Source organism: Hyperolius riggenbachi, chromosome 1 (assembly GCF_040937935.1).
Source record: "Hyperolius riggenbachi isolate aHypRig1 chromosome 1, aHypRig1.pri, whole genome shotgun sequence".
Lineage (NCBI taxonomy): Eukaryota > Metazoa > Chordata > Amphibia > Anura > Hyperoliidae > Hyperolius > Hyperolius riggenbachi.
Genome location: NC_090646.1, coordinates 526,157,773 through 526,173,341, shown reverse-complemented (window position 1 = coordinate 526,173,341; position 15,569 = coordinate 526,157,773). Strand labels below are relative to the sequence as shown.

The window sequence follows — 15,569 nt, the reverse complement described above, 5'->3', positions numbered from 1 at the left end:
ATAAAGTTGTGATTATTTGAAAAGCCCTCGTTTGTAGCAAAAACAAGTGTATTTGTCAGGGCTGTAGAGTCGGAGTCGAGGCAATTTTGGGTACCCGGAGTCAGAGTCGTTGATTTCATAAACTGAGGAGTCGGATGATTTTTGTACAAAATCCACAGCCCTGTTAAAGGAGTTGTCAGGGGAAATAGTAAAATGAATGGTACTTACCGGGGGCTTCCTCCACCCCCAAGCTCCCAGGACCTCCCTCGCCGCAGCTCTGCCCGCAGCCGTTCGCCGGAGCTCCGACCCGGTCTGCGGCGATGACGTCAGAGCGACCTGGAGGTCGCTCTGTACTGCGCGATCGGCGCTGTCAATCACCGCCACATGGGCCGGAGCGGACTGTGCAGGCGCAGAGCGCCTGCGCAGTCCACTCCGGCTCACGTGGCAGTGATTGACAGCGCCGATCGCGCAGGCGCAGTACAGAGTGACCTCCAGGTCGCTCTGACGTCATCACCGGGGACCGGGTCGGAGCTCTGGCGAACGGCTGCGGGCAGAGCTGCGGCGAGGGAGGTCCTGGGAGCTTGGGGCTGGAGGAAGCCCCCGGTAAGTACCATTCATTTTACTATTTCCCCTGACAACTCCTTTAAGTATTAGACTAAGGAGTCGGAGCCATGTTGGGTACCCGGAGTCGGAGTTGGAGTCGTGATTTCATAAATTGAGGAGTCGGAAGATTTTTGTACAGACTCCACAGCCCTGGTATTTGTACAGTGCTACAGCATAAACTAAAGATATCCAATAACGGTGCATATTTTTAGCAAATCATCTTATTTTTTATAACATTATTCAGATTAAAAGAAAATATTGCAATTAATCAAAACAAAGCATTAAAGAATCCTACTTGCAATCGTATCTAAAACAGTTATGATTGTATTTGTGAAAAATAATTTCTTTAAGGAAACAACCGATAATGCGATCATTCAAGACCAGCTTCTCTGTTTTCATACAATAAGATCTGAATAATTTGATCAAAATATGTAACTAAAAATGGTACCGTTAATGAGCAAAATAAAATACATATATAGAAAAAAATTTAAAAGTGGATCAAATGAAGATTAACCTCTTTTTAATCATCCAAGTCTTATTTGTTTTTGTTTTATCTTACCCAGCTAATACAACTCCATCAGATGCATGAACATCACATAACACCTTTCCCAGTTCATAGTGAAGCTGGCTCACGGCACCTATACGATTCTGAAACAGAGAAAGGGGGTTGTGTATGTTATGATAAAAAAATTGTTTTTTAAGATTAGATTTAATATCTCCCATTGCTTTGTTATAATTACCCTGTAGTGAGGATATGTACGCCACCACATTTATTTCCTTTTAAACAATTCTGACTCCCTGGCTGCTCTGCTAATCCAGAGCCTCCAACATTTTAAACTGACGTTATTAGTACAGTAGAATGGTAGAAGAAAAAACATTGATTTGCATCATGAAAATCCGGCAGCACATAAAAAAATAAAAAAAAAGTTTAGGAATTTTCTACCTGACAACTTGCAGAGATGCAACAAATTTACTGGAGACACAAGCATTCTGGACAAACAGGACTCCACTGTACAACAAATTTCAGTGGCGATTCCGATTACATCTATCGATTAAAGCAACTTTTTTAAAATGCTGTATGTTAAAGTGAACCTAAAGCCGGTTAAAAAAAATGAGATTAACTCACCTGGGGCTTCCCTCAGCCCCCTGCAGCGGATCGGTGCCCTCGCAGCTCCGCCCCGATGCCTCTGGACCCGCCGGCGTCGACTTCCGGTTTCGCCGTCACCGGCCAACAGGCATGGGAACGCGAGTGATTGTTCGCGTTCCCAGCCTGTATATCGCCCCTATGCTGCTATTGCGGATGGATAGATGGATATATGGATATATATATATATATATCTCTATATATATATATATATATATATATATATATATATATATATACGCTAATATACATGCATTATGCAATCATGTTTGGCTGCTATACATGCAGAGTTTTAGAGCATTTATGTTATTTTCAATTTCTAGGCATGGTTGTAGCCTGAGGAAGTGGGATGACTGCCCATGAAAATTATCACCTAGGACAGCAATGGCTAACCTTGGCACTCCAGCTGTGGTGGAACTACAAGTCCCATGAGGCATTGCAATACTCTGACAGCTCTAAGCATAACTCTCGGGGAGGCAGAGGCATGATGTGATTTGTGGTTGTCACAGCTGGAGTGCCAAGGTTAGCCATCACTGTCCTAGGAGAAAATTCAGGAGAAAAAGTTAGAGAGAACCCGAGGTGGGTTTGAAGAATATTATCTGCATACAGAGCCTGGATCTGCCTATATAGCCCAGCCTCTGTTGCTATCCCAAACCCCCCTAAGGTCCCCCTGCACTCTGCAATCCCTCATAATTCACAGCCACGCTGCTGACAAACAGCTTGTCAGAGCTGGCTGTGTTTAGCTCTATAGTGTCAGTCTGCTGCTCTCCCCGCCTCCTGCAAAACTCCAGTACCCGCCTGCATCCCTTCCCTCCCTGCTGATTGGAGGGAAGGGACGGGGGCAGGGACCGGAGCTTTGCAGGAGGCGGGGAAGAAGCTGAGACTGACACTACAGATGTAAACACAGCCTCACAGCATGGCTGTTATTTATGAGGGATTGCAGAGTGCAGGGGGACCTTAGTGGGGTTTGGGATAGCAACAGAGGCTGGGCTGTATAGGCAGATCCAGCCTCTGTATGCAGATAACATTCTTTAACCACTTGAGGACCTAGGGCTTTCTACCCCTTAAGGACCGGCCACTTTTTTTCCATTCAGACCACTGCAGCTTTCACGGTTTATTGCTCGCTCATACAACCTACCACCTAAATGAATTTTGGCTCCTTTTCTTGTCACCAATAAAGCTTTCTTTTGATGCTATTTGATTGCTCCTGCGATTTTTACTTTTTATTATATTCATCAAAAAAGACATGAATTTTGGCAAAAAAATGATTTTTTTAACTTTCTGTGCTGACATTTTTCAAATAAAGTAAAATTTCTGTATACATGCAGCGCGAAAAATGTGGACAAACATGTTTTTGATAAAAAAAAACCCATTCAGTGTATATTTATTGGTTTGGGTAAAAGTTATAGCGTTTACAAACTATGGTGCCAAAAGTGAATTTTCCCATTTTCAAGCATCTCTGACTTTTCTGACCCCCTGTCATGTTTCATGAGGGGCTAGAATTCCAGGATAGTATAAATACCCCCCAAATGACCCCATTTTGGAAAGAAGACATCCCAAAGTATTCACTGAGAGGCATAGTGAGTTCATAGAAGATATTATTTTTTGTCACAAGTAAGCGGAAAATGACACTTTGTGAGAAAAAAAAAAAAAAAAAAAAGTTTCCATTTCTTCTAACTTGCGACAAAAAAAAATGAAATCTGCCACGGACTCACCATGCCCCTCTCTGAATACCTTGAAGGGTCTTCTTTCCAAAATGGGATCATTTGTGGGGTGTGTTTACTGTCCTGACATTTTGGGGGGTGCTAAATTGTAAGCACCCCTGTAAAGCCTAAAGGTGCTCATTGGACTTTGGACCCCTTAGCGCAGTTAGGCTGCAAAAAAGTGCCACACATGTGGTATTGCCGTACTCAGGAGAAGTAGTATAATGTGTTTTGGGGTGTATTTTTACACATACCCATGCTGGGTGGGAGAAATATCTCTGTAAATGACAATTTGTTAATTTTTTTTACACACAATTGTCCATTTACAGAGATATTTCTCCCACTCAGCATGGGTATGTGTAAAAATACACCACAAAACACATTATACTACTTCTCCTGAGTACGGCGATACCACATGTGTGGCACTTTTTTGCACCCTAACTGCGCTAAAGGGCCCAAAGTCCAATGAGTACCTTTAGGATTTCACAGGTCATTTTGAGAAATTTCGTTTCAAGACTACTCCTCACGGTTTAGGGCCCCTAAAATGCCAGGGCAGTATAGGAACCCCACAAATGACCCCATTTTAGAAAGAAGACACCCCAAGGTATTCCGTTAGTAGTATGGCGAGTTCATAGAAGATTTTATTTTTTGTCACAAGTTAGCGGAAAATGACACTTTGTGAAAAAACACAATTAAAATCAATTTCCGCTAACTTTTGACAAAAAACAAAATCTTCTATGAACTCACCATACTCCTAACGGAATACCTTGGGGTGTCTTCTTTCTAAAATGGGGTCATTTGTGGGGTTCCTATACTGCCCTGGCATTTTAGGGGCCCTAAACCGTGAGGAGTAGTCTTGAAACAAAATTTCTCAAAATGACCTGTGAAATCCTAAAGGTACTCATTGGACTTTGGGCCCTTTAGCGCAGTTAGGGTGCAAAAAAGTGCCACACATGTGGTATCGCCATACTCGGGAGAAGTAGTACAATGTGTTTTGGGGTGTATTTTTACACATACCCATGCTGGGTGGGAGAAATACCTCTGTAAATGGACAATTGTGTGTAAAAAAATCAAAAGATTGTCATTTACAGAGGTATTTCTCCCACCCAGCATGGGTATGTGTAAAAATACACCCCAAAACACATTGTACTACTTCTCCCGAGTACGGCGATACCACATGTGTGGCACTTTTTTGCACCCTAACTGCACTAAGGGGCCCAAAGTCCAATGAGTACCTTTAGGATTTCACAGGTCATTTTTGTTTCAAGACTACTCCTCACGGTTTGGGGCCCCTAAAATGCCAGGGCAGTATAGGAACCCCACTAATGACCCCATTTTAGAAAGAAGACACCCCAAGGTATTCCGTTAGGAGTATGGTGAGTTCATAGAAGTTTTTATTTTTTTGTCACAAGTTAGCGGAAATTGATTTTAATAGTTTTTTTTCACAAAGTGTCATTTTCCGCTAACTTGTGACAAAAAATAAAATCTTCTATGAACTCACCATACTCCGTACGGAATACCTTTGGGTGTCTTCTTTCTAGAATGGGGTCATTTGTGGGGTTCCTATACTGCCCTGGCATTTTAGGGGCCCTAAACCGTGAGGAGTAGTCTTGAAACCAAATGTCGCAAAATGACCTGTGAAATCCTAAAGGTACTCATTGGACTTTGGGCCCCTTAGCGTACTTAGGGTGTAAAAAAGTGCCACACATGTGGTACCGCTGTACTCAGGAGAAGTAGTATAATGCGTTTTGGGGTGTATTTTTACACATACCCATGCTAAGTGGGAGAAATATCTCTGTAAATGACAATTGTTTGATTTTTTTACACACAATTGTCCATTTACATAGAAATTTCTCCCACCCAGCATGGGTATGTGTAAAAATACACCCCAAAACACATTATACTACTTTTCCTGAGTACGGCGGTACCACATGTGTGACACTTTTTTGCAGCCTAGGTGCGCTAAGGGGCCCAACGTCCTATTCACAGGTCATTTTGAAGCATTTGTTTTCTAGACTACTCCTCGCGGTTTAGGGCCCCTAAAATGCCAGGGCAGTATAGGAACCCCACAAGTGACCCCATTTTAGAAAGAAGACACCCCAAGGTATTCCGTTAGGTGTATGGCGAGTTCATAGAAGATTTTATTTTTTGTCACAAGTTAGTGAAAAATGACACTTTGTGAAAAAAAACCAATAAAAATTAATTTCCGCTAACTTTTGACAAAAAATTAAATCTTCTATGAACTCGTCATACACCTAACATAATACCTTGGGGTGTCTTTTTTTTCTAAAATGGGGTCACTTGTGGGGTTCCTATACCGCCCTGGCATTTTACAGGCCCAAAACCGTGAGTAGTCTGGAAACCAAATGTCTCAAAATGACTGTTCAGGGGTATAAGCATCTGCAAATTTTGATGACAGGTGGTCTATGAGGGGGCGAATTTTGTGGAACCGGTCATAAGCAGGGTGGCCTTTTAGATGACAGGTTGTATTGGGCCTGATCTGATGGATAGGAGTGCTAGGGGGGTGACAGGAGGTGATTGATGGGTGTCTCAGGGGGTGGTTAGAGGGGAAAATAGATGCAATCCATGCACTGGGGAGGTGATCGGAAGGGGGTCTGAGGGTTTGGCCGAGTGATCAGGAGCCCACACGGGGCAAATTGGGGCCTGATCTGATGGGTAGGTGTGCTAGGGGGTGACAGGAGGTGATTGATGGGTGTCTCAAGGTGTGATTAGAGGGGGGAATGGATGCAAGCAATGCACTGGCGAGGTGATCAGGGCTGGGGTCTGAGGGCATTCTGAGGGTGTGGGCGGGTGATTGAGTGCCCTAGGGGCAGATAGGGGTCTAATCTGATAGGTAGCAGTGACAGGGGGTGATTGATGGGTAATTAGTGGGTGTTTAGGGTAGAGAATAGATGGAAACACTGCGCTTGGGTGGTGATCTGATGTCGGATCTGCGGGCGATCTATTGGTGTGGGTGGGTGATCAGTTTGCCCGCAAGGGGCAGGTTAGGGGCTGATTGATGGGTGGCAGTGACAGCGGGTGATTGATGGGTGGCAGTGACAGGGGGTGATTGATGGGTGGCAGTGACAGGGGGTGATTGATGGGTGATTGATAGGTGATTGACAGGTAATCAGTGGGTTATTACAGGGGAGAACAGATGTAAATATTGCACTGGCGAATTGATAAGGGGGGGTCTGAGGGCAATCTGAGCGTGTAGGCGGTCGATTGGGTGCCCGCAAGGGGCAGATTAGGGTCTGATCTGATAGGTAACAGTGACAGGTGGTGATAGGGAGTGATTGATGGGTGATTGATGGGTAATTAGTGGGTGTTTAGAGGAGAGAATAGATGGAAACACTGCGCTTGGGTGGTGATCTGATGTCGGATCTGCGGGCGATCTATTGGTGTGGGTGGGTGATCAGATTGCCCGCAAGGGGCAGGTTAGGGGCTGATTGTTGGGTGGCAGTGACAAGGGGTGATTGATGGGTGATAGGTGATTGGCAGGTGATTGACAGGTGATCAGTGGGTTATTACAGGGAAGGACAGATGTAATTAATGCACTGGCGAATTGATAAGGGGGGGGGGGGGGTCTGAGGGCAATCTGAGCGTGTGGGCGGGTGATTGGGTGCCCGCAAGGGGCAGATTAGGGTCTGATCTGATAGGTAACAGTGACAGGTGGTGATAGGGGGTGATTGATGGGTAATTAGTGGGTGTTTAGAGAAGATAACAGATGTAAACGATACATTTGGGAGGTAATCTGACGGCGGGTTTGCGGGCGATCTAATGGTGTGGGTGGGTGATCAGATTGCCCGCAAGGGGCAGGTTAGGGGCTGATTGATGGGTGGCAGTGACAGGGGGTGACAGGGGGTGATTGATGGGTGATAGGTGATTGGCAGGTGATTGACAGGTGATCAGTGGGTTATTACAGGGAAGAACAGATGTAATTAATGCACTGGTGAATTGATAAGGGGGGGTCAGAGGGCAATCTGAGCGTGTGGGCGGGTGATTGGGTGCCCGCAAGGGGCAGATTAGGGTCTGATCTGATAGGTAAAAGTGACAAGTGGTGATAGGGGGTGATTGATGGGTGATTGATGGGTAATTAGTGGGTGTTTAGAGGAGAGAATAGATGTAAACAATGGATTTGGGAGGTGATCTGATGTCGGATCTGTGGGCGATCTATTGGTGTGGGGGGGTGATCAGATTGCCCGCAAGGGGCAGGTTAGGGGCTGATTGATGGGTGGCAGTGACAGGGGGTGATTGACGGGTGATTGATGGGTGATTGACGGGTGATTGACAGGTGATTGACAGGTGATCAGGGGGATAGATGCATACAGTAAACAGGGGGGGGGTGGTCTGGGGGGGGGTCTGGGGAGAATCTGAGGGGTGGGGGGTGATCAGGAGGGGGCAGGGAGCAGGGGGGGGGATAAAAAAAAAAATAGCGTTGACAGATAGTGACAGGGAGTGATTGATGGGTGATTAGGGGGGTGATTGGGTGCAAACAGGGGTCTGGGGGGTGGGCAGGGGGGGGGTCTGATGGGTGCTGTGGGCGATCTGGGGCAGGGGGGGGAGAAATCAGTGTGCTTGGGTGCAGACTAGGGTGGCTCGGACACTGGGACCACCAGGGCAGGAGGCAGCCTGTATAATACACTTTGTAAACATTACAAAGTGTATTATACACTTTGTATGCGGCGATCGCGGGGTTAACATCCCGCCGGCGCTTCCGTATAGCCGGCGGGATGTTGCGGCGAGCGAGCGGTGACAGGCGCCGGCGGAGGATCGCGTCACGGATGACGCGATCGCTCCGCCCATGCCCTTAAATGGACCGCCGCCTCTGTGGGTGAGGCCGTCCTGCAGGGCTCCACTTCCCCGCCGCCCCTGTGTAGTGGGCGGTCGGGAAGTGGTTAAACACACCTCGGGTTCTCTTGAAATTGCATATAGGCCTATTGATTAACCTGAGAAAGCGGCGGATTGAGTCCCATGAAACGTTTTACTCTTGTTTGTAAAAAAAATATAAAAATAAATAAAACACTAACTACTTCTTTTTTATCCTAAACTATGTGTCATTCTGAGGCATGTTTCCCTTACCTTTTAAACAGTTTTAAGTGTTTTATGCTTTTTGGGGCGCCTCGCTCCATTTCCATAATGTTCTTTTCATAGAGATAACATAACAACTGATAAATGAACACTCTAGCTGTCAAAATTTCTTATTTTGTGGCAAAAAAAAAAAAACCCCAAAAAAACAAACAAAAACTATAAAGCCAACAAGCACAAGCTATCAAAATAATGAACTTACTCTGCTTACATTGTTAATATTGGAAAGCATCAAGTAGGAATTTAAAAATGAAGCTGAGCAGAACGGACAGAGAGATGGAACTGTCAGCCAGTCTGAAAGAGATCCTACCAATGCTGCATACAGCCAGATGCTAGAAATGCCGGCTGCACCTGATTAGCATTGCTTGTACACTGAATTTAATTGAAATAATTGATTTTAAAATTCCACTTTCCATAATCTTCCTAAATCCAAAGAGACCTGAGGCAGGCTTCACACGGTAGAACCATGCTACTCAACCTGCTGTTACGACATATGTGAACATAAGACCAATAAAGGAGCTCTAATATTCGGCTTTCCACACAGAAATCTGACACAGCACAAGACCGCTTCTGACTTGGAAATACTCCTTAGAGCAAGACCCTTAAAATAAAAAAACTCAGAAAATAACAACCCTTCATAAAATGTTAATGAAATATTAAAAAATGTGTGTTAATACATCACATGTCTCTGGGGTGGGGCTTGAAATTGGCAACACTTGATGTGGGATATGCTTAATGCTTCGTTGGGAGCAAAAATCACATTATGCAGAACACGTGTAAGCTTCTGCCAATTTCTGCCCGTCTCTATGGGTGTAAAATAGGTTTGAGAGAGTTCAACTGCAGGCTGGTTTCAGAAGTTTGCAGACATAGAACCTTAGACAGGCACAAAAGTTGAGTAGCCCCAAGAACATTATAAATGAATGGGGGAAAAAAAACGACCTGTTTATATATTTACATTTCTCGTCTGATGTAGACAGGTTGCCAGATGGTCATGGTTGGTATTTTGTTAAATCAAAACGAGAGGAACACATGGGGACCATGTCAGAAAGCAACATTGATAAATTACTAGATTTTTCACATCTACAACCAATTTTAAAGGCTCCCTCCAAGTAGAAAAAAAATCTGCCTCCCTTACCAACTTCCCCGAAACATAAGTGCAAATATTTGAAAAACTACTTTATTTAAGGTCTGGTTGGTTTCCCTCTTCTACCTGGAAAATATTCATAATCTTCAGGAAATGGGTGTGGCCAAGCTGTCAATTACTATCCCTCCAAAGTTGGTGTATGCATGCATGGCCAAGCAGTTACTCTAACAACCAGTAGAGGGGCTTTAAAGTGAACCCGAGATGAGAGGGATATGGAGGCTGCCATATGTATTTCCTTTTAAACAATACCAGTTGCATGGCAGTCCTGATGATCCTGTGTCTCTAATATAGTTAGCCATAGACCTTGAACAAGCATGCTGCAGATGAGGTACTCTGACTCAGCGGACTAAGGCTTTACTGGATTAGCCATATGCTTGTTCCTGGGTTTTGACTTAGACACTAGTTATGCCAAAAGATCAACAGGGCTATAAGGCAACTGGCTATGTTTGCAAGGAAATAAATATGGCAGCCTCCATATCCCTCTCACCTTTGGTTTCCTTTAGGCCAATGACAGTTTAAAATTGGCATTAAATGCTACTGCAAACCTTATCCGCCTTTCTCACCAGTCATCTCCTACTCCTCTCTGTCAATCCATCTGAAAAGAATATCCACACTACTATGCTTTGCTTTCAAATCACTTCACGATTTTCTCCTGCCTCTCCCTCTCCTTCTTCCAAAGACCTAATAATGTCCTCCTCAGTTACATGAAAAGCCTGTGCACCCCATGGAAATTTTTAACTTTTAAAGGTTTCAATACACAATAATCTAAATTTAATTTCCACATTAGTGATAAATAAATGTTTTACACACAAGTCTTCAAAATGTGTGTTCATTCAAAAATATTCTGTTTTTTAAAAGAAAACTAGGCTTTTTACCATTAATATAGCTCCCAATGATGAGCAACCCCCCCCCCCCCCCTTCCCCAAGAAAAACTGATACCAATTGTAAAGCTTGCTGGTGGGAGTATCTGGTTTCGGGATGAGAGTGCTTAAAGGGAACTAAGCACCCTTTCTTTCCCTGGAATTTGTAATAGCTATATGAGCTGTCACGTTCCCCCTCCCCTTCTCACTGTCCTTATTTACAGAAGTCAAAGATGCCATCTTAAAGGACAACTGAAGTGAAAGGTATATGGAGGCTGCTATATTTATTTCCTTTTAAGCATAGACCCTGAACAAGCATGCGGCAGATCAAGTGTTTCTGACGTTATTGTCAAATCTGACAAGATTAGCTGCATGCTTGTTTCTGGTGTTATTCAGACACCACTGCAGCCAAATAGATCAACAGGGCTGCCAGGCAACTGGTATTGTTTAAAAGAAAATAAATATCGCAACCTCAATACCTCTCACTTCAGTTGTCCTTTAGCACATTCCATCTGGATACCTATTTGAAGCAGTTGTCCCAATTACCCACCCCACTCTGTTGATGAAAAGGTATTGTTTACTTCTTCGTAATGAGTGCAATAAAACAATTACTTAAGACTTTAGATGCTTGAAATTTCTGCGGACGGGTTCAGACAGGCTGGCCTGCTGAAGTAGGCTAATAAAATCTCTGCTATACTTCAAATGTAAAAATAAATGGTAAAATTGAAGTTTTTTTTTTAACAATGAAACAGATTGTTGCCATGCATTTTTAATGTGCTATTGAGATGCCCTGGGTGCTAAAAAAGGTGTTAGAAAACTGAAGCTCAAACGAATGTGTACCTTGCAACATGACAGTAATACTAAACAGTCCAATGAATGTAACCGAACTGGTTAAAAAAGAAATAGGGGATATGGAATTGACAAGTCAAAGTCCTGATCTAATTTCCATTTAGAAGCTGTGTAGTGGTTTGAGGTTGCGCATGCACAAATAATAATAAAAAAAAAACACCCTAGGAATTGCACAGCTGAAATTCTGCATGAAGGGGGAAACAATTTTATCAAATTCTCTCAGTCGATGTCAGAGGCTGGTAGACAGTTGCATCAAAGGCGTACTTGAAATTATTTCTGCCATAGGGGGCAATATCATGTATCAGTACCAAGAATGTACGAGGGTCACTCAGAATGTAACAGACCACTGGCTTTTATCTGCCACACATGGTACGGTTTATAAAAAATTTTAACTTGCATCTTGCAGGTAAAACTCTTTCCTTCTTGCACTGCTAATCACATATCTGCACAATGCAGGTAACGGCTTGTTCCGCAGAATTAACATGAAGAGCCTCCCTCAAATTATCCTGCTAGAAAAGGGATTGAAAAGCTTGTAAAACATTACATTTTATAAAAAATAAATGCTTAAATAAAGGAGGTGATTATGCGGCAAAATAATCAGAAGATACAGTGTGTATTAATTCAATAAAATGTTTCCTTAATTGATTAATCGAAAATAACTTCCTTTCTGGATGACCCTCGTATTAAGCTTTTCTAAATAAGCAAATGGCATAAAACCTATGCAAACTGTATACTTATTAACTTTGTTGAATAAATTATTGTAAATATTTAAAGTTTTCTTTTGTTTGCCTATACAGGTATTATCTTTAGATAAACAAAAATTTGGTGTCCAAAATTACAAGGGGTGTACTTACCTTTTCACATGACAATATAACCTCCTCCAATGCATGGCTACAAGACTTTTCTCAGGCTGCATCCATTCAGTGGAATTCTATTCCTTATCTTGCAGAATTTATCTGTACCATCAATATGGTTAAAATGTTTTTCAAACCTGGCCTTACATAAATGTCTACTGATCTTCGTCCCTACCACAGGCATTCCCCCAACCACTAACTTCCATCATCTCTTCAGGAAGCAGTTCATCAGCATCATGAACAGTCCTGAATCCAGAGGTCTGGCCTGGTTTGACAGCAGAATCTAAAATGTATGTTTTTTTCCACCTCTCCATTTGCATTCATAAAAACAACAAAGAACGCAAACTTCTAAAAATAAACTGTCAACATTAATATTCGTACTTTTGTATGTAATTAGCAGTTGTTTTTTTTTTTCCAAAACTAGTCTCAGCTGTGTGCTATGAAACAAGAACTCAATCAGGAAACATAATAGATTAAATTGTTTGGCATTCTAATTATTTATTTAGTATATTAATTTCTGTTCTACTAATTTTGATGTACTTTAAGGTGACAAAGTTTACAGATTTGAAATCTAAATGAAGCAGCTTAAAGAAGTGGTTTATTTAATCTGTTGATCTCAGCAGGGGAGGCTGGTACAGCTCAGCATGATATTTGTTTTGAACATGTAAAGCTGTTACAACATTGTACACACAGAGTGTGGCACGGTACCTTCCAGTTTGTCCTCAGCAGGCTCTCCTGAGTCCGCGTCTCTCTCAGAGCTCCTTTCCAAGATGTGCAGGCTGTAACTTCACTATCCGTTAGGTATCCTTCCATTTGGCAAACATGGTACCACAACACTTCATCCTCAGCAAGGGCCTTCCACGTCTTGCTTACCTATTGAAACATTAAAACAAAGCATGAAGAAATCACCATTGGCTTATTGTGACTGCATGGCTGTGCCAGATAAGGCCCATATTAGAGCTGGGTTTCGTTCCAATGAATGTTCATCCTTCTTACTAGTCCATGAAACAAAGAGATTAAGTCACTTAGTTCAAAGCCCACAAAGCTGGTATTGAATACAAGTCAAAATAGGATTGCAAGCACACTACAGAGATTTCTAGACAATATGTGCCATTTTCAAGGCACTCGAACATGAATTTCCTTACAAGAGCCTTGAAACGCTTCACAGAGACTTGGGATTGCTGTCCATAGCAAAACAGAGCATGTGTGGCTACTGTCACCTCAGTCTTCAGTGTCCCCCTAAATATTCTCAATGTCCAGTCATACTGCACATGAGGTAAATGGCTCAAAACTCTAAGGGCTCGATGCATGACACTTTACATGTAATCAGTTTATTCTGCCTTCTATGCCAAATTATATTCACTAAGGTACTGGAAAGAGGGGTGAAGTGGCCTAAGAAGGATTCTATTGATCTTTGAAGAAACACACAACTTTCAGTTAGAAAGCTCAAGGGAAAATAGAAGTTTACTTTCTTAAAACAGAAGGCATTTGTGATTATTCAGGATGCTTGTTAATATTACAGAGCCAAACTGATCCAAAATGCATACAGACTGTTCTGGATTGGTTGATCCTCATCAGTGCATGGCATGGATTAATGTGGCTCTATGGGGTTAGGACATGAAACACCCAGAGTTACAGATTGCTCAGTAAGCTCATGGTGAACCAGAACTTCTAGGAGTGTGTAAGGGATTGAAAGAGACCAAAAAGCCTCTTTACTGTGAAAAATAGAAGTTTGCCTTCATGAAACAGAAGGTATTAGCGATTATTCAGTCTGTATGCATGTTGGATTAGTATTGCTCTGTAATACTAACAAGCTCACACATCACTGCCTTCCAGCTGTTCTGGAGGTGAGTTTAGCTATCAGGAACCAACAAAGAGATGATTTGCATATTCAGCAGTGATGCATTGTGGGACACCTCAGGGCTCACTCCAACCTGAATAATCTTCTGTTTTAAGAAGGCAAACTTCTATTTTGCATAGCATCTTAGTAAGGAGGCGTATTGGCCTCTTTCAGACCTTACACACTCCTAGGAGTTCTGATTAACCATGAGTTTGCTGGGCTATCTGTAACTCGACGTTCAAGGGATGCAACAAAACATGTAATTCTACAGTCCCTAGCTTTGCTGAGGAGCCATAATTATTAGCCTAACACTGACATTCACCCTTTTTAGAAGGCACAGTAGAAAGCAAATATCAACAAGGAAAAGTTCCTACTACTGCAATATTTTATGGATTTTCAATTAAGACAATAAAGCACAAGAGGGAATGGACATGGTAACCATTACATAATCTTTACGAGAAGCTGAAAGAAAATCGGTATGGGCATAACAGTTAACCAGCAAAACCCTGATGTATGTTGGTTATAACTTAATGCATGAGAATTGGCAGAAAGCTAGCCAGTAAGAGCCTCATCTCAGCTGCAAAGAGTCTCTAAAAACCCTCTTCAGCATTTCAGCTTATGGTACCAGTGAGATTTCATGTGCGTAAGAAGATGCAACTGACATACTGTCAGCTTTAGCAGGTTCATATAAGGCTTCATGAAAACTAAAGTCATAAATTCTTAGATACAATCTTATATATTTAAGAACAATATGCTTTTGTAGCAATAATCTTACTAGGATTTAGCCATGGTTAATGGGGAAAAAACCATTAAGCTAGGTACACACTAGATGAAACTAACGTCACCTAAAGATACAGCACATTGAATCTTCGGCAGTGACGCCTGACCACAGTTTTCCTCACTGTACCCAACAAAGGCTGCTCCATCATCCTCGCGCAGTTGTCACTCCTCCCCGCTTAAACAGCAACAGACTTGTCACTAGCCTGCAGGCTAGGAATCCTTCTGTATAGCACACAGACATGAACTGTTGCCCAAGGGATCAAGCCCCAATCCCTGCACATAACACTAATCACAAGTGTATACTTTGCTTTAGCCTTACTATAGTCTGGTGGTGCTCTGCATCATGATTACATACGGATATTCAAAGGTCAGTGTCTCCTATTGTGGTAAAATGCATTATGTGTCCACTCTTCCCAGTTCTTTATATGGCTACTGCTTTATACTTTGATAATCTTATTATTTCTGCTCATACAAATTATGTGATATTTTACAAACTTCTGAATACGGTATTTATTAAGATGTGCCATAACTGGAAAAGTTAAGCCCTAGATAAGAGACTGATATGTTTTCATTTTTGTGGGAAGATAAAAATACAGTAAGACAGATGTATTAACTTCTCTCAATTAGCCATAAGAGGCCATACAGCACACAATTTTCATTGTGCAACTTTACATGCTTACACCATCTATTTAGAATACGAGAGAGGCTTGCAAGGGCAGGGCTCT

General features: G+C 42.5%; 1 protein-coding gene across 1 annotated transcript in view; it reads right to left on the bottom strand.

Moving 5' to 3' along the window:
• The window catches only part of FBXW8 (F-box and WD repeat domain containing 8), a 144,927-nt gene that overhangs the window by 97,606 nt on the left and 31,752 nt on the right, over positions 1–15,569 (bottom strand). Inside the window, exons 3-4 of the mRNA XM_068246005.1 lie at positions 12,933–13,097; positions 1,142–1,230 (exon numbers count right to left, since the gene is read on the bottom strand). Of these exons, the coding sequence (XP_068102106.1) occupies positions 1,142–1,230; positions 12,933–13,097 (254 nt within the window). The remainder of the gene's footprint in view (positions 1–1,141; positions 1,231–12,932; positions 13,098–15,569) is intronic.